General features: G+C 37.4%; 1 protein-coding gene across 7 annotated transcripts in view; it reads left to right on the forward strand.

Annotated features, from left to right (window-relative positions):
- Positions 1-703: 703 nt before the first annotated feature.
- The window catches only part of LOC116256051 (BEACH domain-containing protein B), a 72,990-nt gene continuing 48,039 nt past the window's right edge, over positions 704-25,654 (forward strand). Inside the window, exons 1-12 of one of the 7 annotated variants that reach the window (XM_050078404.1) lie at positions 704-934; positions 1,069-1,157; positions 2,294-2,360; positions 6,785-7,031; positions 12,405-12,468; positions 13,916-14,147; positions 15,532-15,690; positions 17,269-17,592; positions 18,468-18,690; positions 20,305-20,373; positions 24,102-24,560; positions 25,302-25,626. In XM_050078404.1, coding sequence (XP_049934361.1) covers positions 6,913-7,031; positions 12,405-12,468; positions 13,916-14,147; positions 15,532-15,690; positions 17,269-17,592; positions 18,468-18,690; positions 20,305-20,373; positions 24,102-24,560; positions 25,302-25,626 — 1,974 coding nt within the window. In that variant the 5' untranslated portion in view covers positions 704-934; positions 1,069-1,157; positions 2,294-2,360; positions 6,785-6,912. The remainder of the gene's footprint in view (positions 935-1,068; positions 1,158-2,293; positions 2,361-6,784; positions 7,032-12,404; positions 12,469-13,915; positions 14,148-15,531; positions 15,691-17,268; positions 17,593-18,467; positions 18,691-20,304; positions 20,374-24,101; positions 24,561-25,301; positions 25,627-25,654) is intronic. The other 6 variants (XM_031632199.2, XM_050078403.1, XM_031632195.2 and 3 more) reach the window with 6 other exon arrangements.

The following is a 25,654-nucleotide window of genomic DNA, read 5'->3' on the forward strand; positions in this document are numbered from 1 at the left end:
TTTCCCTCCATATTTCATGGAAAACAATGGAATAATGTGGGATTGTTTTATCCAGAAGCGATGGCATTTTACAAAGAACATAGACAAATGTGTCTTCAGGGTCAACCTGTCCGTCAAATTTAATGGATTTTCATGGCAAGTCTTCCAACTCTTCATCTTCTTTCCAACCATCATAAAAATCTTCTCCACTGTACCCTTTCTTTTCCCCAACTTTTGATTGAACCACCTTCATTTTACATTTCACAGAAGGAGGAGGATTGACTTGTCTCATGACATGTCCTATGGGAAGAACAAGAAAGAAAAGGCCACGAGCTCCATTAGAGCCTTTTACATTGGGTTGCATTGGGTTTTTCCCTTCTGCGTCATCTTCATGAATATTCTATTGAATATATTGACACTGCTAGATCAATCTCATTAGCATTCTCATGATATTCTTCATCAGTAGGTGGTGGCATGCTATTATTCATCAGTCTCTTAATTCTGTCCCTCGAGATAATTCTCATCTCTACCATATGAACGTTCGAAGCACAAGCTGTGAGCCATGCTAAAACCCGGTTTCTAGTGATTGACTTCGCACAAAGAGAGAGAGTCGTTTTTTCCCGGTGTTAAAAAAACCCAAAATAAATTGACAGCGTGATTCCGGTTCCGCAATTCCATGAGCATTCTCAGTGAGCAAAGGTTATCTTATGGGCTGTTTGAATTGGCGGAAGTAATTCTGACGTAACAAGAAGAATTTGGTGGGTAGTGGTATAATTTCCGAAATGAAAGTCGCATGTAAATCAGTGCGACTTTAGTTCCTCGAATTGCCGTATCACTGTTCGCCCCCCTCCCGCATTCGGCATTGTGCCGTTAAGTAGCAGTCTGCCAATAACTGGCCCTCTCTTCTTCCCCCTTCTGAGCTGAGCAGGCGGCCGAACGTCGCTTAGCAGCACAGGTATGAAATCGCCGCTGTCCCTCTCTCTCTCTCTCTCTCTATATATATATATATATATATATATATATATATATATATATATATATGGCTCTCTGTATCTCTCTTACGTATCCTTCCGTTTATGCAAATGCAAGGTGAGAAGAGGAAGACAGGCGCGGAAGTAAGGACGCCTTTTTCTCCCCAAGCACCTCACGCTTCCGCGATCTGCAGCCCACCCGCACAGGTATTCATCCTTCTCCATCTTTGTGTCCGCGGTGACTGGAACGACCAAATACCAATCGCTCCAGTCACCGGCGCGAAAAATCCCATTTCGCCTTTGATCAGCGTCTGTGTAGCAAACGTATCTCCGTCTTATTCTATCTCCCTTTCTCACATCAGTGAAACGCCCAAAATATCAGGCGTTTCAACCTTTGCGGCGCCAGGAAGAAGTTTTGTTAATGGTCACCGGCGTCCTAATTTCAAAAATGTAGTTACAGATCTATAGATCTGTTCCTCTCTCTCTCTCTCTCTCTCTCTCTCTCTCTCTCTCTCTCTCTACCTCCCTATCTCGTCCTAATTTCAAGAGGGCTGAATGAATCATATGGTTAGAATGCTTTGGGGATTTTTCTTAATTCAGATAAGGGTTTGCTTGGACAGGGAGAAATTGAACAAACTGAGCAGAGAAATTGATTTGCAGTATAATTTAAGGTGGAAATATCCCTCTTGGGCAAGCAAGGGGGCTGTGTTGCGCACGGTCAGCCCCTAGAGGGCTTTTCTAGTCCTGTGCAGTTTGGTAATTTTTGAGGTTTTATCTGAAATTCAGATGTGTATTATTCTAGAAATGATAAGTTGAACTGGGTAAATGAAAGGAGAACGAAATAGGGATTGGGCCCGATAAGAGATCCTTCTCTCGTTTCCCTCAGTTGCCCCAACGGAATCGATTCTTCCACTTCAGAGGAAACCTCGCCCTCTCGCTCATCCTCGGATTGACAAGAATGCCTCTGAGATGAAATCATAAACCACTTTGCCACGGTTGTATGTCAACCCTCCCTTCACCCCCATCCCCTAAAGTGGTCAAGAAGGGCCAGGGCTTCTCTTTGTATCTGACAGGAAAAATCCAATAAGAAGGGAGTTTAATTCAGCGTACAATAAGGGAGTTAATAACTTAATATTATCTTTTTCTTAAGGGGACTCTGACTAGGTACGGACCATTCTTGGACCTTTAGAGTTAGTGCCTACTTGTAAGAGATGGAACATACTTACATAGTATTGGATTGGATCTGGCTCTCGTTAAGGCTGGCTGAAACCTTGCGATGTTAGGCATTGGGTCAAGAATGTCAAGCTTCTAATTATAATATTATGTTATCTAATTTTCATTAGGTGGGCTGGTTGACGAAACCACATCCAAGGACATGCTTGGAGAGCATACTAAGTATCTTCTTCTTTGGTGAGCAGATTTTTAGTATACTTCAATTAAAGTACATGGTCTTGTATTGTTACATTCAAATATGCAATAAACTGTTAGCACAACTAATTTTAATGTTGTCTATGAGTTATTTAATTATTTGGTGGATGGCTGATGAAATTAGATAAATATAGCAGATTGAACATAATTGATCTCTTGCTTAGCCTTGATTTGTTTATTTACATGTTGAAGAGATCTAAGTTAGATGTTTTTTGGTTAATTTAAGTTACTTAAATCATCTCTTATGGTTTCTTCAATACATCATGTATGATTGAGCTGCCTGATGAAAGAATCAATTAAGATTATACGCCGGTTTAGAAATACAATTAAAATGATAGTCTATGTCATAATATAGAGATTAACTTGTCAAGAAATTAGATATTTGAGAATTTAGACAGAAGTTAGTCAATAGAGATTGAGATATTTGAAGGCAAGCAGCTGTAATGAAAAGACAAATTTATCAAAATACTAATTATATCGTGACTAGCCCTGAGGGCTGCCTAAGGGCCATGACCACTGGGATAGTGCACAAGGGGCATGGCCCGTGCGGGGCAAGGAGTAAGTCCTCCTAACTCTCCTGCAGAAACATTCAAAAGAAAAAAGTTGCCCATGAGAAGGCCTTGAAGACATTTTGCTTGGTCACATGTTTGGTCGTGGTGGGAGCGTTGCTCTTGAAGATTCATGACCCTCTAAAGGCTAACCGTTAACCTGCAAATTCAAAAACACAGCCAACATTGAAAAAGAAGAAGACATGAGCAAATGCCATCTCCCAACATCTAGAATGGGGACTGAGGGATGGGATGCGGTGGGAGTCTCCTCCAATTTGTATTACTTTTTTGCAAAAGGATCCCCAACTTTACTTCTTCTTTCAAGTCTCCATGCAAGAATGCATTTTTAACATGTAGTTGGCTAAGCTTCCAACCATGATCAATTGCCAAGGAGAGGACGATGTGAATTGTGCCCATTTTGACAACTCGATTGAAGGTCTCATAGTCTTGTCTAAACTATTGTGTAAAACTTCTAGCTACCAACCTTGCTTTATACCTATCAATACTTTCATCTGGTTTGTGTTTTGACTTTATGAACCCACTTGGAGCCGGCAACATTCTTCCGTTGAGGCCTTGGAACAATTTCCCAAGTATTGCATTCATAGAGTGCCTCCATCTTTTCATTTATAGCTTCTACCCATGGACGAGTTTTGGAGGCTTGATTGTAAGAAACAGGTTCTTCTTGTTTAGTAGTTTGAGCCATGAACAATCGAAAGTCTAGAGAAACATTTTTATTGCTAACCCAACGATCAATGGGATAACAAATGGGTTTTGATCTTCTTATAGACTTTCTGATTCCTTCATGACTTGTGTCTCGATTTGTTCTATGATAGACAAAACTAGAAAACCATTGTGGAGCAGCTTGTTCCACATAAGAACCATCATTCGGCTCAGGAAGATTTATAATCATCACTGGATTGAACCGTTTTTGACTGAGGATGTGCATGACTGACTTTCTCTATACAAGAGTTCCAAATTCAACCATGGGTTGTAGATTTCCTTCTGCAGCGAGACTGAATCAATGGGGACGCATTTCTTATCAAACTCATAATCATCAAATACCAAATTCCGTGAAGCTCGTATTCTCTTGTTGCTAAGATTATAACATCTATATCCTTTATAATCATCGCATATCCGACAAACTTGCACTTCTAAGCTTTATACTGAAACCTATTTCTCAAAGAAGAATGTATGTGAACATAGCAAAACACACGATGGTCATTATATGCAGGATGTTGACCATAAAAAATGTAATAAGGAAACTTATTCTTCCAAATACTCATGGCCAATTGTTTTATGATGTAGACAACAGTATGAAAAGCTTTCGTCCAAAGGTTGGTTGGCACATTGACATCATAGCATCATGCTCAAAGCTGTCTCTACAAGATGTTGGTGTTTTGAATCAGCTGTCCCATTTTGCTGAGGAGTATGAGGGCAAGATACTTGTCTAATTATCACATTATTTCGAAGATATTTAGTAAAATCTTGAGAGAGATATTCTCCTCCACCATCACACAAAATGTACAATATTAGACGGATATTTATTTCGAATAAGGGTGTGAAAGTCTTGGAGAAGTTTGAAGACTTCAGATTTATGCTTCATAAAATGTATCCAAGTATAACACGGGAAAGAATAGACAAAAATAACATAGTAATGGTTGCCAGACAACGCAGGAATTGGGACATGTCCCCATCCATCAGAATGAATACTCTCAAAATGTTTAGAAGCTCTCTTATTCAAAATATGAAATGGAAGATCATGACTCTTACAAAGTTGACAACTTGAACACTTATTGACTTCTGAGACAAACTTTAAAGTAGACCTTGCAATAAGATCATTTGCAACAAGTTTCTGAATAACATTTTGACTATAATGATCCTAACTATTGTGCCATAAATCAGGCTTATTACATTGAAACAAATTCAAGACATCTAGACTCTAAACCTGCTGTTTAGAAGATGAACTAGAGACTAGGGAAAGAGCTATTGAGGCAATTGAAGAAGTGACTAGGGCCGAGGATATCGGAGCTTCCTTGAAAGCATACATATTCCCTTGTCGCTCTCCCTTAGCGAACGTCTTTTTCATTCGAAGGTCCTTGACATACACAAAAAGGGAGTGAATTCAACAGAAAAATATGTATCGTCAACAAGTTTAGACACAGAAACAATGTTTTTGTTTATATTTGGGAAAAGGAGAACATTGGACAAAGATAACGAAGAATTTGACATAATTTCTAGTATGCTATGTAGAGAACTAAGATCGTGTGAAACAAATATGAAATTAATGGCACAATGAATATTTAATTCTGCTGAAAGGCAAGGCAGAATATAAAGGCATGGAATTCTATAAGCAGACTGAAAACAAGGCAGGACATGCACATATTTGATTCTAATATATGCTGAAGCAAAGATGGCAGAAAATAGAATGAATGATAAAAAAAAATGTTCAACACTTCTTAGACCATGTCTTGATTATTTCAACACAGCTCTAGACAGATTCAACTCTGTTTTAGGCTGAAGAAAAAGAGAGCAGAAAATAGGAGGAATAGAAAAGGACGTTCATCACCATTTTTTTGTTTTTTAAACACGTCTTGATGATTCAACACTGTTCTATGCTTGACGAACGAATATGATGCAGAGAATAAACTGGATGGAGTAGAGAAAAACACAGATAGAAAGGACATAGAGAGAAGGACAAAAGATAAAGAGTAAGAAGAATAGAAGAGATGGGGAATGAGATGTCTTTCCTGAAGAACTTATATCAAATCTGTCTGGCAATTTTTCTGGAGAAGTCGCCGAACCCATGCTCTGATACCATGTCAGTTTTTGGTATCAGTCTTGTTATTCACCCCAGTTCAGTCTTGCAGAAAATAAGGATAAGAAGACAATAGGAGAGAAGGGAGATGACAGCCATAACTGCGTGCAGTCTCAACCCTAAACTTTATTGTCTCACGGTAGATACAAGGCCAAAATAATAAACCAAATGGCTATACCAAATTACTTCATATGTCATTAACGAAACATAAAGGCATGTGAGAAATATATCAGAAATGAAACAGCGCCTACTTCTGATGGGTTTGGGTCTGGACCAACATCCAAACCTGTCTGGTCATCCTTGAACAGTACTAGCCTTGATGTCATCGTTAACTGACTCTCTGTTGTGTAGTATCTTGTATAATATCCTGATGCAATGAGGCGTAATATAGTGCAACATTAGCTACGAAATTTAGGCATAAGCCTTATAATATAAAGATGGCGGGGATTAGGATAGAGCTTAGATGGGAGAGGACAGGAGTAGCTGTGACCAATCATTCTTGCCCTTGTATTTGCTTTTGGTTTCTTTTTTTTTTTATTTGTTCTATACTTTGGTCGATTTGGGAAACTGACTGTACTTGCCCAGCCAAAGTAAAACAGATGCCTCAATTTTGAGGTGTGCTTTGAGGTGAATCATGCTTTAAAAGAGGCATATGCTTCTTTACTCATTTGTTGACTGCAAGTCTATATAGCATTTTATGTTGGCCATGCCTTGAAATGTGTTGTTGCTACTTTGAAAGGCAGTGTTTGATGACACTCAAAAGCATCTCCTTATTTAGTAACTTCAGTTAGTCAGACTTTGCATTTGAGTTTAGTAACTGTCATGTTCTATTCTCTCTTTCGATAGGAAATGTCCATTTTGTAGAAGTGCCTTTAAAATCCCAGCCCTATAATCTCAAATGGCTTGGATAGCTTTTTTCTTGATCAACAATATTAGCTAGTAATAATAGCATGTTTTCGAGTACGCTTTTCCTTCTTTGGCATAGATGTAAACAAGGCTGAATCATGCGAACTTTAACTAAATCCTGACAATTGTGACTGCAGTACAGAAATTTCCAGACCTGGTCTGAGGTAATATGGTTCCATGCTGTCCTCCAGGCACAGCCACGAGTGTTCGACTGTGATCATCCATGCTTTCATAGCTGGATTGAACTTATAGTTCTTGGAGAAACATGAATATTGTCAAGGGCGTTGCTGATCTACTGCGAAGAACTGCTGGTCAAGGAGGAGAAAGTGCATCATGTGAACAAGGAGAAAATTTGGATGTACCTGGACATAAAATCCAATTTGGGTAAATTCTTCTTTCTTTTGTTATGGAATTTTGATGTGCTGATATCTGGCAACTACAGATGGATTTTAATGTTGTTAATAATGTCAGTGTGCAAAGTTTAGGGCTATTGGTAAATGAGCCTAATTGGTTGGGCTTCAATATGGTGTTGGCTTGTTGTGACTAACCTTTACAGGCTTATGTATTGCTATTGAGCTTGCACAAAAAGTCTAGTCTTCTCTTTCGTTTTGCACAAGCAATTTTTTGTTTTTCTGTGTACAAGTAAAATGACTGCATGTAGAATTGAACAGTTCACCAACCAAAAACAATCATTACATCTGGTCTCACTGCTGCCCTTGTGATGCGGACCCGCCTAGGTCCACACACATCTAGATGCTATGTCACATAGGTGTGGGGTGCAGGTCTGGATGCAGGTGCCTCAGAAAATTTGGGTGCCGAGGTGTGGCTATATATATTATATATATATTATATATATTATATATATATAAGAATAATAATTAATAATACTATATGTGTATATTTTTTTTTATACTGAAAATTAAGTTTTTTCAGAGATCATTTTGCTTGCTAGGTGCATTTTAAGTTGAATGTGAGTGTTGGGTGCATTTTAAGGGCACGTGAAATAGAATGTAGTTAATTTTTAAAATTTTATGTTGAATAAAATAAAGTTTTTTTTTTTTAAATATAAACAGTCTGATTGACGTTTTTGGAGGACAGCATGGTTGTTTAAAACGGATGGCAGCCTGCTGAGCTTTTGCTGTCTTCCTTTTAAAGAGAAAAAGAGAGAGATAGAGAAAGCTGAAAGTTTGAAAAAGAAAGATCAAGGAAATAAAATACATCTTTTTTAAAAATATAGGCAGTCTAGTAGTCCTTTTTAAAGGAAAGCAGACTGGTTGTCCTTTAAAAAGGACGATAGACTGCTGGGCCTTTTGCTGTCTTCCTTCTTAAAAAGAGAGAGAGAGATTAAAGTTTGAACGAGAAAAAGAGAGAGAGATTAAAGTTTGAACAAGAAAGAGAGAGAGATAGAGAGAGCACAGAAAAATAGGAGGGAACCAAAAAGAGGGAGAGGAAAAAGGAAGAGAAAAAAATATTACAAAAAGGGAAAGAAAATAGGTGTGGCTTCGGTGCCTGTCGGAGACGCACCTATGTCCTCACCCACACCTGTATCGTGTCAATATGTGTTCTGGGTGCATTTTAAAGCACCCGTGTGACTTAGTCTACATGCCCTTGGCTTGCCTATGGCCAGTGTGGCTGGTCAAAGCCTAGAGTTTTTCTCGGTTCAAGCTTCCATTCATGGTACTCAACCACTATTAGATCAAAGGCCCATTCCCAAGTGTGAGAATACATACCCCTTCAATTTAAGTGAAATGGATCAAAGATTTAAAATGGGTCTCAAATGGATCCTGCTGGAGGTTTGGTGGGGAATTATGTTCGTATGGTTCAAACAATCTCTTGTGCTTTACCGAATTGAACAAAAAATATTTTTTTGTTAATAATATCATGCATGATGTTATTAATGAATTTGTCTTATGCTCTATACCAAAAAGGATACAGTTAAATGGGCTGCAATTGTTGACCATCTCAAAAGGGAACGCCACATCTCTCATATGGTCCTCTGGAAAACGCAGGAGCGACCTTCTTTATTTTATTTGCAGGTGCTTAATAAGGACAAAATACTTATAGATTTGTCTTGTCTAAGGAAGAAAACGAAGGAAATATCTCAAAATGATATATGGGGAAATTAAAAACTTACCATGCATGGCTAAAGGATTCAAAGTAGGAAGGAAGCGGTTAATCCATTACCTCCTTGGCATGCGTGACCAAATGGGCAGTCGATCAAACAAGGAAAAACTCAATTAGTGTGATCAACCAATCAAACTCAGCAAATTAACATGCGAGTCTCCTTGCTTATCTGAAGCAACATTTGATAAACCAATTGAAATTTGAATTCAACGTTAGCCTATGTCACATAGGTATGGGTATGGGTTTTGGTTAGAATACTGGTACGGGTACAAAAACATTTTTCAAAAACAAAGGTATGGGGTACGTCCATATATATATATATATATATATATATATATATATATATATATATATATATATATGGAACAAAAATAAGATTTTAAACAAACAAAGCAACACATTCATGATTCAAAATTTATAGATTTTGAAGAAGGTAATGTGTAAATTATGAAAGTAACATACACACCAAAAATCCAAAATATGTTACCTTTACTGATCCTCCTCACTCTCATGATCAAAATTAGAAGAATGGTAGATTTCTCAAGGTCTATTTTAAGAGCATGAAAATCATGTTCCCTTTCATGATCCATGTCCATGTCCTTTGGATTAACATTCAAACTTATCTCCCTATTATTTGATATTTTTGGACCATCATTAAGAGGAACATAGCTAGTACCTCCTACCAACCATGTTTGTCCATAATATTTGAGATTTAGGGAGTGTGCCATACAATGCAAAAGCGTATACTTTTATCCCATCTTTTTACTAAAATTTTATGCACATGATCGAAAAACTCAGAATCATCAAGTGCAACATTCTTTTTCTCATGTCTGACAATTATACTTTGAATTTTCTCAATCATGTTATCCCACATATCATAAATTTTATGAGGCATTGACCTTTCTTTACCAAATCTTCTCAGGATCTGCGAAATATGCTCTATGAAGTTATAAACTGAAGAAAATATATAACTTTATCCCACTATGCATCATCTAAAATGCATTTTTTTAATTTCTTGGGCCTTCACATTGTCATAACTTTGATAAAATTCCCAATCATTATCAATCACCATCAGCATTAATGTATGTTTCACCTGCTTATTCTTTTCATCATTACAATGATCGATGCAAAATGAATCTCAACCTATGTCAAATGGGTCCTTCTAAATGGCTGCCGCACCCGTGTCAATGCTGATGCTGGTGCTTCTCTGACACAACACATATGCTTCGGTCAACAAACAGGCCAAAACTGACTATTTTAAAATTAAATACACATAACTAAACTAACTCTAATACAAAAAGTTTATAACTTTATATTGTAAATATAAATAAATAAGAATACTCAACAGTTAAATAGCTAAGTAACAAATGATTTATATTTATACACACTCATATATTACATCCTCGTTGCACCTGCACCTACATCCCGCAATCATGTGACATAGGTCTTAGCAACTTTCAACAATTTCTAATTGGAATACTTATTGAATATAGCAAGAGCATTTTGATGGTTTACAACAAAATTTCTGATGTTTTTAATGTCATTCTCATGCTCTTTAATCCATGAACATGATTTAACAACATTTGCATCTTTTTTTGTTGGGTTGCAAATGCTTTTGACTACTAGATTTATACTGTGTGCCACATAAGGAGTCCAAAATATCTGACTCTTCTTGGGATCACCTGCCAAACTCATCCCTGCAAGACTGCAGACCGAAGCATCATCATTAATAATTTGTACAGCATTTTCTTCACCTCTTCTTTTATAACTTTTATAAACAACCCTTTAAAGACTCAACATCTATATAATGACCAAATACATCAACACACTTTAAAAAAGATTGGCCCATTAAGTGAATAGGCAATAACATTTATTACTGGCCGCTTTGTATATCGGTCCACCTACTGGAAACTATGGAGACTCCATATTGTGTCCATGAAAATTTCTTCTGTAAGGATTGCTGCTCTCAACTTTCCTGAACTCGAAGGTACACAACCAGCTAAATTGCTATTAGTCAAATCCATAACAACATCTTTCCAAAAAGGGCTTTCTAACTACATTGAAAGGACGTGAACTTATAGAAACGAACCTCTTATTTCTTCCATCCATCTCTGCTCTCCCCATACTTTTGAATGTTTGTGCTATTGTTTTCTTAGGTCTTATTCTCAAGCTTGTCTTTCTTTTCTTTAAAGCATCTTCATGTTTTGGAATTGGATAAAAAGGAACATATATTTCACTTGATTTTTGATGCAGTTGATAGGTTGTGAGAGACAGAGATCGTGTCATTAGAATAACCCGAATCTCTTAACATAGAAATTCGGGGGATGGTGGAAGAATTACATATAAGTCCATATAATAAAATGCAAACAATAAGCACTATTGATCTTTACTTTCTAAAATTCCAATAACCACTCGACTGAAATCTTATTATGTTCACAACCCTTTTCCTTATGCTGGAGTATATATATATCTATCATACTCAGCTTGTTATAGCATTTTAAAAACCCATGTATAGCCAATGGCTTGGTAAACATATATGTGGCTTGCTCTTCAATTGAAACATGAATTGGAGAGATGTTCTTAGCTTGAACTATGTCTCATATATAATGACAATCTGCTTTAATATGTTTGATCATCTCATAAAATACTATGTTGTTGGCTATATAAATTGCAGCCTTATTGTCACACTCACGCGTCATCTTCATTGGAAGGTGAACCTTAACTCCTAGATAGGTTAGCGTAGATTTAACCTGCACCATCTCAGCTGCTGTTTGAGCCATAGCTCTCTATTTTGATTATGAACTAGATCTTGCAACCATTATCTGTTTTTAACTTCTCCAAGTAATCCGGATTACGTTTAACATAAATTTCCTTATATCATGAAAATTCATTCTTCGGTCTGTTCTCATTTCTAATCACATGCAACAAAAGATGAGATGTGTCTAGGCTTGCTTTTAGAAACTTTATATATTCGGAGTTTGGAGAAAACATTCTCAATGGCCAGACTAGATGATTTAGGTAAAGGAAGGCACAGGGTGTGAGGAGGAGGGCACACAGCTGCAAGTAACAGTTTTTCTACAGATCTTTACCTGATTCTCCCTTGTGTAATTCAAGCTTAGGTTAGCACACTGATATTCAGATATCTGCATGATTTTACTGGCATCAGTTGTTCACTTTACATAGAAAGAGTGCATGGGACTTGCTGAGTCAGGTCTTTTTCCTGGTCTTAGCATGGAAATGTAGGGGAGAAGCAGGATCCGAAGGAAATGTTTATTAATTATGTTTATCTTATATAAAATATACATCAACTGTTTATGCATGTAACAATCATATTACGAGACTGACCTAAATTTGAAATGATCACTGAGCAAGCTTCTTGTTACTGTTTTGGCTATTCAAACCCAGCTTCGTCCATTTAATTTTGTAGCAGTTTCTACTTTTGGGATCATGATTTTTTATCAAGTTTATACGAGGAATGAAACCATAAATTGCTAGTTTGCTTTTGCCATGGAGCTGAAACTAATTTTTATTGTATCAAAATAAAAAAGAAATAGCATTGTCTATCATATGTAAATAATTTTTTTTCCTTAACGAAAAAATAGTTAAGATCCTTCTAAATTGATGTTTTTTCAGAGTGCTTGGTGATGAGGCTGTTCTAAAAATGCACTGGGAGCAATACAAGAGTGCAATTGACAAGGTATGCAGTGCTGGATCTGCAAACAATTCATAAATTGTTTTGCTGTATTAACTGCTATTAGTTGTGCCATGAAGTTGTCATAGTGAACTAAAGTACTTTATCACTGAACATCTTTGACTCATGTTTTGTTACTAGTAACTGTTGTGAACCAGTGAAACACTTTGTATGAATGGTTTACTACTTGCATGTGTTGAGGTTGAGTCTGCTATGTTAGCTAGTCCTAATTCCAAGCTGCAATTTTGCAATGTAGGTTATTAATTTTTGTTTTCTTTAGAAGCAACCTCTACAAATCCTTCAAAACATATATGCCATGGTGATGAATGAGCTAAGTTCTCATTAATGATTAAACTATGTGTCCTAACCTATACAAGAGAAATTGTTGTCTACTTGTTTGGAGAAAAAGAGTTTTAGGCCTCTATATGAAACTGAAAGAATGTTTTCATTTGGTTAAATGGTTTAATGGCTTGGGCTTGTTGAGCCAATGTTTTGACCTAATTCTGGGCTAGCATTTTGCTAGGAGTTAAGTATCAGACTGGATTTGGCCTCGGTTTACTGGGCTTACCTGCCTAGTAAGATAGCTGTCAGCCTGGTGATAATTGAAATTTGATCTGCAGGGTTTTTGCCTGACTTATTCTTATTCTCCCCTTGATTCAATGGAGACGATGGCTGTGGGTTAGCTTTATTTGTGAACCTAATATGACCTGATCTGCTGATCAATCCTCAGATAGCTACTAGGCTGGGAATTTTGTGTCCGAGTCACCTGCAGACTGTAGAAGCCATGGCGGTTGAGTACATAGTGCCCAACCTAATTGTGCCTTTGGTGTCTGTAATTTGACCGGCTTGAACTATTTATTTTGAGAATTATTTATCCTTATTCTGTCCTTGATTTTTTTCCATATTTTTGACAAATTTGGTTAAGGCTGCTAGCTTGTGTTTGACAGAGTAGCATATTTTATGGTAGATATCTATGAAGCATTGTCAATCATAGATATCACAATATTTTTTAAAATATCGCTCTATTAATCAGAAAAACAAAAAAAAACCCAAGAAAAACATGTCTTTTTGAAAAAAATGTGAAAATATATGGATCGCCTTTATATCACATTTTTATCCTGTTTTTATCCTGCTTTTTTCCCGTTTTTTTTTTTTTGTATCGATCTCGTTACAAATTCAAATTTAAACATAAATGAAGTTATTTATCAATCATTTTAATCATTATTAAAATATTATTTTATCATTTTATCTAGTTTTTCTAATGTCTTTTTATTAGTTTCTCATTTATTTTATTTTACCGAATTTTCTGATTTTTTTACTTTCCTGAGATTTTCTCGGGAAAAAATCACTTCTCTGAACAATAACCGAGAAAAATCTTGCTGTCAAAAGCCCGAGAATGATATTTATGACAATGCTATGAACTGTTGGTTCTGTATGTTGTTTTGACTTTCAGGATGAAAGGAGGAGGTTATTGGAAGTGTTTATCATGCACTTTGTGCTGGTATATAAGGACTGGCAGCCTGTATACCTCCAGTTATCAAAAGGGGCTTCAACTGCCATGCATCTTCTGGATTATGCATCACATACTGATGATGTTGTGGTAGGGTGCTCTGCTGGGCATCCTGCTGAAGTTATTATTGCTTTAACACAAGAGATCACACCAGTAGCTAATACAGTTACCTCCTGTAAGTGACTTGTTTCCTGTTCAATCATGTTAGATTATTTGTGTTGCATTTGTTTTTGCTATTTAGTTCCATATAGAGATCTGTCTTTTTTTCCAGAGATTTCTACATCATTATCATTGTAATTGTTGGCAATATCTAGGTTTACCTTTTCCTTGGTGACGTTTTTTCACAAACATTTTTTTTTTTGTGAAAAGATCCTGGAAACTTTCAAAAATTAATTAATGATAAAAAGGAAGACTAAATAGAAAAGTTACTATAATAGGCAAGGTTTTTGTTTGGAGAAGAAAAGGTAAGGATGATAAGGATCATATTTAAGTACAAAAAGATGCATAATAAAAGTTTAAAATGCAGAAGGTAATAAAGACTACTACTAGTGTTCTTTTTACAATGAAAAAAATAAGAGAACAAGTTAAAGACACAAAGAAGCACTAATAGGACGAGCATTTAAGTAAAACAGACTGTTCGAAAAGGTTGCTGCACCCAGGTCATGACTCCAGTGCCATGATAAACAATTTGCTTTCTTTTTTGTTGAATCATTGATAAATTTATAGCTTGTTAACTGTTAACTGTTAACTGCTAGTTTTATTGTTTGTGAACAATCTTATTGTTAGTTTTATTTGTCTATGTATATATATATATATATATATATATATATATATATATATATATCAGCCGGTTATCTCTATGCGGTATGGCCAGATGTTTTTTCCTATTTTGTCTCGCTAAAAACCATAAAAAAGATGCATTGCAACAGCCCATTGCTTGGCGATATTTTTAGCGATGGAATGCACTTTTTCGCGACAGTTTTTAGTGACATAAAATAAACACAACTATAAGTCATACCTCATGGCTATACCAACAAAAAATCACAGAACAAAAGGATGGCATGATGCTACAATGAAAACTGAAACCTTCAGCTATCAAGGCTTCAAAGCCACCCTCATAATTTACCATTGCACAATGCCTGCAATCTCACCTCTTCAGCGTTCACTTTCATCACCTTCCTCTCTATGTTCTCCAGCCAACTTCTTCCTGTATATGCTCATCATGGCAAATAGTAAAGCAAATACTGCTTAGTGCAAACCCGTTTTTGTTCTTGGTGGTGTCTGTCAGCTATTTCAAATGCGCTCTTTGTCCTACTAGCTGGAGCATTTATCAGCTTTAGGTTTTGCTTGAATGTGATCTGGGCAGACTTTTCTGGAGTTCTGAAAATTTTTATGGCTTCTTCTCAGAGCATGTTATAGTTAGGCTATTGCTTCCCTGCAAAGAACCCTGGGTCTGTTTCATCTGTTACTTTCAAATTATTGATGCCTATTTATCTCTCATTCTGCTGATAATTTTTTAACTTCGTATTTTTGTACATTCTCATTTCAACTGATTGCAGTGCAATTTTCCTCTGACCTATTGGAGTCACCTGTTGGTTTAAATGGCAACAAATATTTGAACGTGGTCAATGCCTTGTCGATATTGAACCGTTCCATTCTTAATAGCAGAATTTTTATTTCATGTGGGGGGATTCGAAAATTGATGGCATTAATGAAAGGTAATGTTATTTTTTTCACATGTATGTGTGTGGTGTGCATACATGTAATATGGTACTTGTATATTTTGCTGTTATGGACTTTGATGCAGCTTGAGAAGGTGTATGTTTTGTGCTTTTGGTTTTTCTGAAACCTGTATTGTTACTTCATAGCCCATTATATAGTTGCATCTTTTGTCTTTTTCCTCGTTTGTAGTGTCTAGTTTTCAATTTGAAATGTTTTCATCTTAATTTTTTTTGAAATTATGAAGCTGATTTATGATTAATGAACTATCTGTTCTATTGATTTACTATGCAAAAGATATGCTTTTCTTAGGAGCTTTCCTCTATTTGACTAGAGTCATGTTTTTATATTGGCTTGGAACTGACTAGTTTGGTGAATACTGTTTTGGTTTATGTTTCTTACTCATTATGATAAAAATCAATACAACATATAGAAAGCCTGGTCACACTCTTTACTATGACCATGAGAGAAAATCTTTTTAAACTAATTTTTTTTTTCTTTATATGTGAAATAGCAAAATATAAAGCTTTTAATACTGGCTAGGAGGAAATGCAGCCCAACATTGGAGGAGATAGGGAGGACAAAGTCATTCCTTAAGAATGTTGAGGCATTGGAACATCCTAAGTGAAGTCTTTTGGAACTTTGGAGGATGATTGAAGGGAATAGTGAGTCCTATAGATGACTTGGTGGTATCATGTGTGTCAACATGAGGTTGTGAGGTACATATGGGCCACATCAAGAAAGAAGAGAATGGAGGGCTAAGCATACGGTTCCAAACTGAAAAATGGGAAAATCCTCATCTATATATGGTTTTACCTACCCAATGGCAACCTCTCTTTTGGTAGATGAAGTACATATCTCAAGGATGAAGAAGAATCATATCCCAAACCACCATCATATTGTGGAATGAGCTTCCAATCGTTGGGGCTGGGATATTTAGCTGAGTTGCCATTTCACCATATTTGGACTATCTCCTTGCCATATATTTGAATTAAAGTTAATATCTTGGCCTGCTTCGGTAAAAGTTCGCCTGAAGATATTGCAACTTTCCTCTTTAGACTTGGACTAATAGTGTTCACTTTATAAGACATATCAGTGGGAGGGGTTGAGGATTGGTTCAATGTTGTACAATAGATGCTTCATATAATAAATGTGCTATCACATGTAAATCATCATATTTCAAAGGATTTTAGTGCATCAACTAGAGGTACAGCCAAACATTTTTTTTTTGTGTACGTCTGTCTGCCCCATGTGAAAGGATGTGAAAACCTAATTCATGAAGGCTAATGATGCTCTTCTCTCACGAAGAGCTTCTCCTCCAGCTGCTGTATCCATTTTAACTCCATTGACCTCATGTTTGCAATGTGGATATGGAAAAACCATTAAAAGTGCTTACCTTGTTGCTATTGCTACACGTTGCATGTGGTCTAGATATTCGATATTTGGTACTTATGCTGCTAGGCACCTTTTCCCTATTATTATGCTGTTTACTTCATTTCATTTGTTCTCACTTTCATCGACGATTCTTTCATCCAAGATTTTGGAATATTTTCTAACTTCTGGTTTGTGAATTTCAGCGTCTATCATCCAGCTTAAATCGGTGCCATCCACACTTGCGATACCTGAGCAGTTATCACCTCCTAATATGGAATTAATTAGATTTTTGCAAAAATTGCTTTTCTTTGTGGTGTCTATAATTTCAAACGTTATAAATTTTGAATCTGGAACAGCTGACCTGTACTCTAGCTTTCTTAATCTTGGTTTTAAAGAAAGTTCTCATTTGGCTGATTCTTCGGAAAAAGGAGATGTTCCTGATCCAGATTTTGTTGCAAGAAAATTCTATTGGCAGCAAAAGGCGGTTGTTGCAGTGATGGAAGCAGGGGGCCTTAATTGGTTAGTAGGTAATTGTGCTTTCAACTATTTTAGTCATGTTGAATGATATAATTTTATAAATGCATGAGATTGTATTTGGTATATTAAATGTCGGAGGAGTAAGAGTTGTGTTGTGTGAAAATTGCATAGAAATAGAATAGGTTCCTCTTACTTTTTAGAGCGTAAGAAAAGATATATAGTTCAAAGTTTATAAGAAAAACATTATGATCTAGCTGCTAATGGCAAGGGCCAGGTACCAGCAATGTGCACAACTTCAGAAGGAAGTTGAAAACATAGGTGCTATATAAGGATGGTGGGCACCTCCCTCTGTTCTTGCAGAGTGAGACTTGTATAAAGGTAATCCTATGATATTAACCCCAATGGTGCCCGATGAAATCAATAAAATTATGTGTAGAGAGTATCTGGCTTCTTTTTCTCCAATAAAAAAAGCACGACTTCTAGCACTGCATGATTTTGTGGGATGTAGATCACTTACTGGTTCACAGGATAGGTGACTGGAAAATTTGTGTACATCTTCTTCCTACCAACCTTTTCAGGATACTAGCGGCCCTTGCTGATACAGGTTTAAAAATGATGTATTTTTTGCTTTTAATCTATTTACAGTATTTTCAAATAATTTTTAAAATGAGAAAATGAGAAAATAGAATGACAGGCTGATATGGTGCCAACACCAATACTAGAAATTGCTTTCCACAGTTTGATTGCCATTAGTATGTCAATGTACTAAAAAATTTCCAATACAAGTATCTGAACATATGTCTCTTTACTGTACTTTTGCTGTGGCCTTGGAAACTGATTGTACATCACGGTCAAAATTAGCATTTGTTGTATAGAGTGGTGCTGAATTATTTCCAGCGGTAACAGTTTTTTTTTGCTTTCACAGAGTTGTTACGGACAATCAGAAGACTGGCTTTAAAAGATCAGTTGTCAGAGAGATCACTTCAGTCCTTATGTCTGATTGCTCTCAGGTCTGCACTGTTTGAGAACCCTCGAGCTCAGAATCATTTTAGGAGCATTGGGGGCCTTGATGTTCTAATGGATGGGCTTGGCCCTCCTTCAGTCAATGCTTTAGCTATGAAGGACGTCCATCAAACAAGTGAGCAAAGGTGATGTTTGCAGAGACAATTCAATGTTTTTGTGAACACATGATATATAGAAGCCACTCTTTGGAGCGACATTTAGTTGATTTTCTCTGTTATTGTTTGATCACAAGATTCATAACTAACAAGTTAATAATTAGTTTTCAAGAGATGATCTCTCTTATTTCATTAGGTCTTACCAGGTTAGGTTTCATGCAATACTGTTACAAGGGAAGAAAAAGCCATCAAAGGTCTTTTACCCTTTCTTTCCTGAATAGCCTCAACCTCGGGTTGTACTGTGGTGGTTGGCCATTATTCATCTTCAAGAACCCAGCTTCAACACAAGATATTTTTAGGCACTATTTATAGCTGATTCTATCATCTACAATGTGATATGTACATGAACGAATAAATCACTGTTTTTGAAGGTGAGATCACAGGCTAAGAAGTGGAACTCTGCTTCTGCAGACATCTAAAACTCTGACGATCTGTTATTTTCCCACATCTCAGACACCAACTTACGCAGCTATCCATGACCCTCCCCAGTTGCTTACATCACTGTACTGTGTACATTTACATACTTCCCATGAAAAAACATCTCATTGTTCATTAAAGTAATAAAAAATATGCATTTGTGTAATTATATCCACTTGAAAGGTGCACATTCACCACTTTCATCCCACCACCCTTCAAGTTGCAACTTTCCAAATCTCAGTAGATATAGGAATTACTTATCCACAGGCATATATCTATAATAGCCCTTTGAGAAAATTCCCAACGGGTAGATTGCTCTTTAGGCAAAAGAGAAAAAACATTTTGGGGAAGTAAAGAAACAAAAAAAAACAGAGATGGCAAACTGGGTTAGGAGATGCATCTTTTTGAGAGTTAATTTTCAAACCTAGTAAATATGCTTATGCTTGTAGTTTTTCTTACTTTTTGTAAATCTTTAATCCTTTTTTTTTGCTTCTTCCAGTAGAACTATTGATGGGCCTGCTTTTCATCAAAGTCATGACTTAGATACTTGTTTTGTTTGATGAATTGTGTCTTGAGTGTTGAGCACCTTCAATCTGATAATTTCACTTTCTTCAAATTGTGGTTCCTTTCTTCAGAGGTTCTCATTCTGAGACGTGAATTTTCAGTGTGTTGTTGTGATATTTTTTTTCATTTGAAATGAAGATGAGCCTCGACATTCATGCTCGCCATGGTTTAATGCAGTAAAGTTGGTTGTGAGTTATTTCACTAAAGTTCCTTGCCGTTCTTGGGTCAAAATATTAGCAATCAAATGCTAGTTTATGCTGTGCTAGCCTTAAACAAGTGAATAGGTCAGATTAGGAATATATTGCGAAGGCTTAAAGATGTGAGATATATCCTTGTATTATCTAGCCAGAGACTGGGATAAAAATAGTTGGAATTTTATGATTTCCATATACCTATGAGCTGGATTCTCGCTTTATGTGGAAAGGTGCACGTCTACCCACTTGGGGAGAAATTTTAGTGCATAGTTATGATGGAGTTTGCATTTGTTAGAGCAGTTTGTCCTACTTCGGGCTTATTCAGTCAGATCAGGACCGTAGATGTTTGTTTTTATTGACCTTAGATGTTTGTTTTTCTTGTATGCTAACCGATTACATTATTGTGCAGCCATGGGAATCCTGTTTTTGGCAGTTTCTACCTTCAAATTCTTTCTTTGGAAGTACTACGAGCAGGAGTGTATCCTTGAAAAATGAAAGTACTGTGTAAGACTGATGCATCTGCTTTTGTATGTATACCATAACTGTCACATCCCAACCTTTTGACCCTCAAACAAAATTTTTTTTTCTAAACATAAAACATTGAGGTGCGACTACACAACAATTCAAAAAAAAAAGGAGCTATGTCATTCGAAACAATGAGACAACTTTCATTTATATAACAGTTTCAATTCATACAAATCACATATGCGTATGACAAAAATGCCCCAAACCACATAATTGATGCCTAACAAAAACAAGAAATCAATAAAACGAAAATAAAACGCGCCGACACTATAAATGACCTAAAACCTCCTTAGTAGGATGTGAGTGAAGCCATCTGATCAACTTGCTGTCCCGGGTCCACCAAAACCTGAAAAAAAAGAGCCAACTGAAGGCTTAGCCTTCACAGTATGGCAACAAGTCAGGAAAATCCCAAACCCTCTTAGGTAGGGCTCAAATATGAGATAATCACAATAATAAAAACATATTATCATCATGTCGTGTCAGGGCATAGTCACATCATTTGCCAAGAAGGCCCCTCACATAGACCACGATATGTAAAGGCCACTCAATGACCACAATAACACAATTTCAATTCACTTGCACATCATTCACATACATTCCATTCATATACTTTCATTTCATTAGCTTTAGTGAATTGACAGTTCTTGTGGGTGCAAACACAGGCACGTGCACACCGCGGGCGGCCTACACCCGAGAGAGACAACCCCCATGGTGGCCCATAACTGTATGGATCCATTCCCGCTGCAGCGGTAGACCACTCATCCATGGGTGTGTGAATTCCAAGAGAGATACTCAGCCTTCCCTAGGACACTTAGGTTGAGAAGGCGAGAGCCCAACGCTCCAAGCACATCACACAACAGTACCCTGGGGCCTTGCACCGCCTGCGCTCCGAACAGGCGAGACCAGTGGCGAAGGCGGGACAACTCCCAAACACATAGCCACATCCCACTGGCCTCTCATCTCTTATTCTTTCATTATTATCATTACAATTGCACATTCACAAAATGATTAGCTAGCTCATGAGGTTTGTACACTTCACGAGTGCACCCACACCTTCAATTGCCTCCACACGAGGGCCACACATATCATTACATTCTTAGCTAGCCGTCATACAGTACGTGTACAACTACCCTCCAATTCATTCATTGGCATCATTGTCCGCGACAATGCATATGCAACGAATCACAACATTTACATTCATAAAAACTCACATCTTATCAAACACTTCATTCACATCTTTAAAAACTTAGCCATATCCCGGAGAGTAGTATCGATCCGTAATTGGCTTGTAGCTGTCCTAGGTAGTTATCATTCTAGGATGCTTTCTAATGCACAATTGGGGTCGAGGAGACACTCGACTCGATACCCCACTTCATCCGTCCTAAGCAGTTATCAATTATAGCATGCACATGCAATGCGCAACATTTTCAAAACAAATCTTATCATATATCAAATTATTTGCATGCATACATACATTCACTCACAAACCAATCATTCAATCACGTCACAATCCTAGGATCCCACGATCCTAGGAACACACATTCACATGTTGGCCCCAAGGCAGGGATTTGCTTGGAATGCTGCCATACCTGTCGCGTGTCCATAAAACATTCCAAAACGCCTCGAGCTTCACGTCTAGTTGCTCAAGGTCTATTGGACGCGCCCAGTGTACCTGCAAACATACACAAGTGGTAAATTCTCTACTAGTTTAGTTTCGCAATGCATACTAATATAAAACAAAATCATTGAGGCACATGTCATCACCTCAAAAGGATGTCGACGGGTAGTGTCGAACCACAAGACCCTCCAATAGGCCTCTTCCCAACTTCTTGATGTTACCACCAAATGTATCAATCCATCACTAACACATTTTTCATTAGCTTTCTTTAGTTGAGGCGTCTTCCCCGCAATTAAGATTCTCAACATACAATGCATATGTACATCAATAGAAGCATACTTCCCAAGCTCGTTAAAATGGTTCTAAACCTTCACCACAACATCACAATCTCTACCATGCTTCCCTATTGCTTCGAAAATTAACCCAACATGTTAGAGGAACCATTATACACGTAGATACTCGTCCTTCTCAAAATTGGCATAAACTTTCCCCAAAATAACATCTCTAGTATGCATTTTAAATCATCCAATCTTTAGACTAGCATGCTCAATCATTAAATATACATGCTCCAACAACAAATATTCAACAATTCAAGCTCGATTAGGTCTCGCTCACCCCAATTTTAGTGTCTAAACTGTCGCAATGTTCTTGGCAGCTACCACAAGCGTTCGCTTCAAGTGCCAAAGCCCAAGATTGCTTGCTGCCGTCGCCAACCACACGGTCTAATCGCTGAAAAAGGGGAAGACAGACTTCCCTAGCTGAAATCCAATCATCCAACAATAATTATGATGAATATCATCGAAAGGAAGATGAAAAGAGAGGTCTGCCGTGAGAAGAAGGCAGTTGGCAAGGCAAAAAGGGAGGCTCGGCAGAGAGGCAGGGGTTCGGTTGAGGGAGACTCGCACGGTTAGGGAGAGGGAGCGGTCAAAGGGGAAAGACATGCAGTGAGGGTGAGAGTGCGTGAGAAGGGAGAAGGAGGCGAGAGAAAGAGAGAGAGCAGGTGCGAGAGAATGAAGGTGTTGACAATGAGGGGTGAGCGTGAGTTGAGCATGCTTGAGCAGAGAGGAAGAGAGGGCACGGGAAAAGGAGGGTGCTAACAGAAAGGGGAAAGGGCTGCGCAAGAGGGAGGAGGAGAAGAAGATAGAAAGGAGAGGAAGAGGCAGAGAGAGATCAGAGGCTTACCAGCGCCACCGCCACCGTCCTCGTCGCCGTCCTGCACCACCTCCGTCTTCTTCTTCTTCTCTACGCTGGCATGAGAGGCAACCGGGAGGAAGACGAGAGAGCAGAGGGAAAGGCGAGGGAGAAGAGCCCTCGCGTCGGGCTCCTTCACGCCAGGGGGTTCGGGTTCGGGTCTGGACCCGATCCGGCCCACCTGAAAATAATGACGAATGTTACAATAAGATTGTCTTGCATTCCATGTTGCATTAACAATTAAGAGGACACGCGTGGGTCACATCAAGGTTATTGATGTATCACTGTATGTATATCTACACGATGATTCTTAGAAACGGAATCCCTTCAGTTCACCTATCTTAATAAAATATATGATTGGTTCGAGGAGCATCTGAAGATTCGAGCAATTGCATATAATATAATCAGGAAATATGTTTCTCATCATGTCAATACACACACACACACACACACACACACACACACACACACACATACATACATACATACATACATACACACACACACACACACACACACACACACAGATATATATATATATATATATATATATATATATATATGTATGTATGTATGTATGTATGTATATATATGCATGGGAAATGAATAAAACCAGACCTCTTTTTCGACTGTTTTTCAAGTCTCCATCCCTCCCTAGGTACCCTTTATCGCAATTTCTTTGTTACTTCTTTATGGTAACAGTTAGCACACCATGGTCTTGTACATTTATAGTATCTGTATTCTAGTTTTTCTAGGATCTGTATGAATTTTAGCTACTTTCTGCTGGCCTTTTGTTTAACTGCTTTTCTCCTGAAATTTTGTTTCATTTTGTCATTTTTCATTGTTATTTGAATCCTTAATTCTCTCTCCAGATTTGGTAATTTGATCAACATGCAATTCCTTTGTGAAAATGGAAGGGTGCACAAATTTGCAAATAGCATCTGTTGGCCTGCATTTATGCTACAAGAAGTTTGCCAGCAGGAAGAGCACTCTGCTCTGATGACCGTTTTGCTGGGAAAAACAACTGAGTCTATTGTAGATAGTGAAGATCAAATGACAAACCTTCTGCAGAATACCGATTTTGATTTATGGGTGTCAGAGCATTGGTATGTTTATGCTCTTACATTGAGCAAAGTACTTTGCTCTTTTATCCTGGCTCCGGAAGACATTGTGTTTCAAAAGCACCATGCATCACTTGGTTTGAGTATACCGACTCAAGTCTCATTATCCTTTTGGGAGCTTGCATTGAGATGGATCTTGAAGGTTCTGCTTATAGTGTTTCCTTGCTTGAAGGCTTGCGGTAATCTTAATGAGTTCCCCAGTCACCTAAGGTGAAATCATGATTTCAAATTCATACCTCTTATGGAAAAAATTGTTCTTTCTTTTTTCCTTTTGGGAACATCATTTTTTACTTCATTGTTGTCTGCTTGAACTTCCTTGCCTCCTCTGGTTGTCCATGCCTAGATGGTGGGTTGACCCTGGAGTGTAGGTGGGATTGGGCGCATTAAGCAGTCTCACATAAAGGAAGGAAAGAAAAAAATGCCTTGGAAGAAGAAGAAGAAGAAGAAGAAGAAGAAGAAGAAAGGGAAAAAATTGTAGGTTTTTGTAGAAAAAGAGCCTAGGCGAACCTTTGGGAAAAATAGTTGGTCATTGGTGGTTGAATAATTTAACTTTTGGGTTAATGTTGATAATGAATAAGAAAAAGCATTGCTGGCTGTTTAGAAGTACTAGAGATGTGTGGAGCCAAGCGAACTTGAAAACTATCTTTGGCTTCACCACCATCCCTTCACTTTTTGTCAGTCAATGGTCTTTATCTTGAAAAGTCTCTCTTTTTATCTATAGTGGCTGTTACGTAATTTCTGTGCATGAGCAACTAGTTTTGATAGAACAGATGCTTTTGATATGTATATGTGTGTGTGTGTGTGTGTGTGTGTGTGTCTATATGTATGTATGTGTATATGTATGCATATATATTTATACATATACATACATTTGGATATGTATGCACATACATAAATCGTACTGTCTAACCTACAAATTCTGTCTATCAATTTTGGTTCACTTTTTTGCAGAATTTTGTCCAGTGCTTTACAACAATCCATTCTTTACACATTCCGAAAGTTACTTGCTTCATCACCGGTTTTGCTTGAAACTTTTCGTGCCGAGGGAGTCTGGGATCTCCTCTTTTCTGAAAACTTTTTCTACCTTGGGTTAGCTTCTGAGGAGGCCAAGGAGAATTGCTTATTTTCTGAACAAGGAAGGAAATATCTTGGTGAAATGTTGCCATTTGACTGCTCTGGCAACCTAACAGAGGCTCATGAATCGGTTGCTCTTCAGATGGGAGTTGTTTCATTGGTTGAACATGCTGCAACACTTAGTATTAATTCACACAATTTGGTCAGTTTTGTTTTCGTACTCTATTTAT

The sequence above is a fragment of the Nymphaea colorata genome, chromosome 6, assembly GCF_008831285.2.
Source record: "Nymphaea colorata isolate Beijing-Zhang1983 chromosome 6, ASM883128v2, whole genome shotgun sequence".
Taxonomy (NCBI): Eukaryota; Viridiplantae; Streptophyta; class Magnoliopsida; order Nymphaeales; family Nymphaeaceae; genus Nymphaea; species Nymphaea colorata.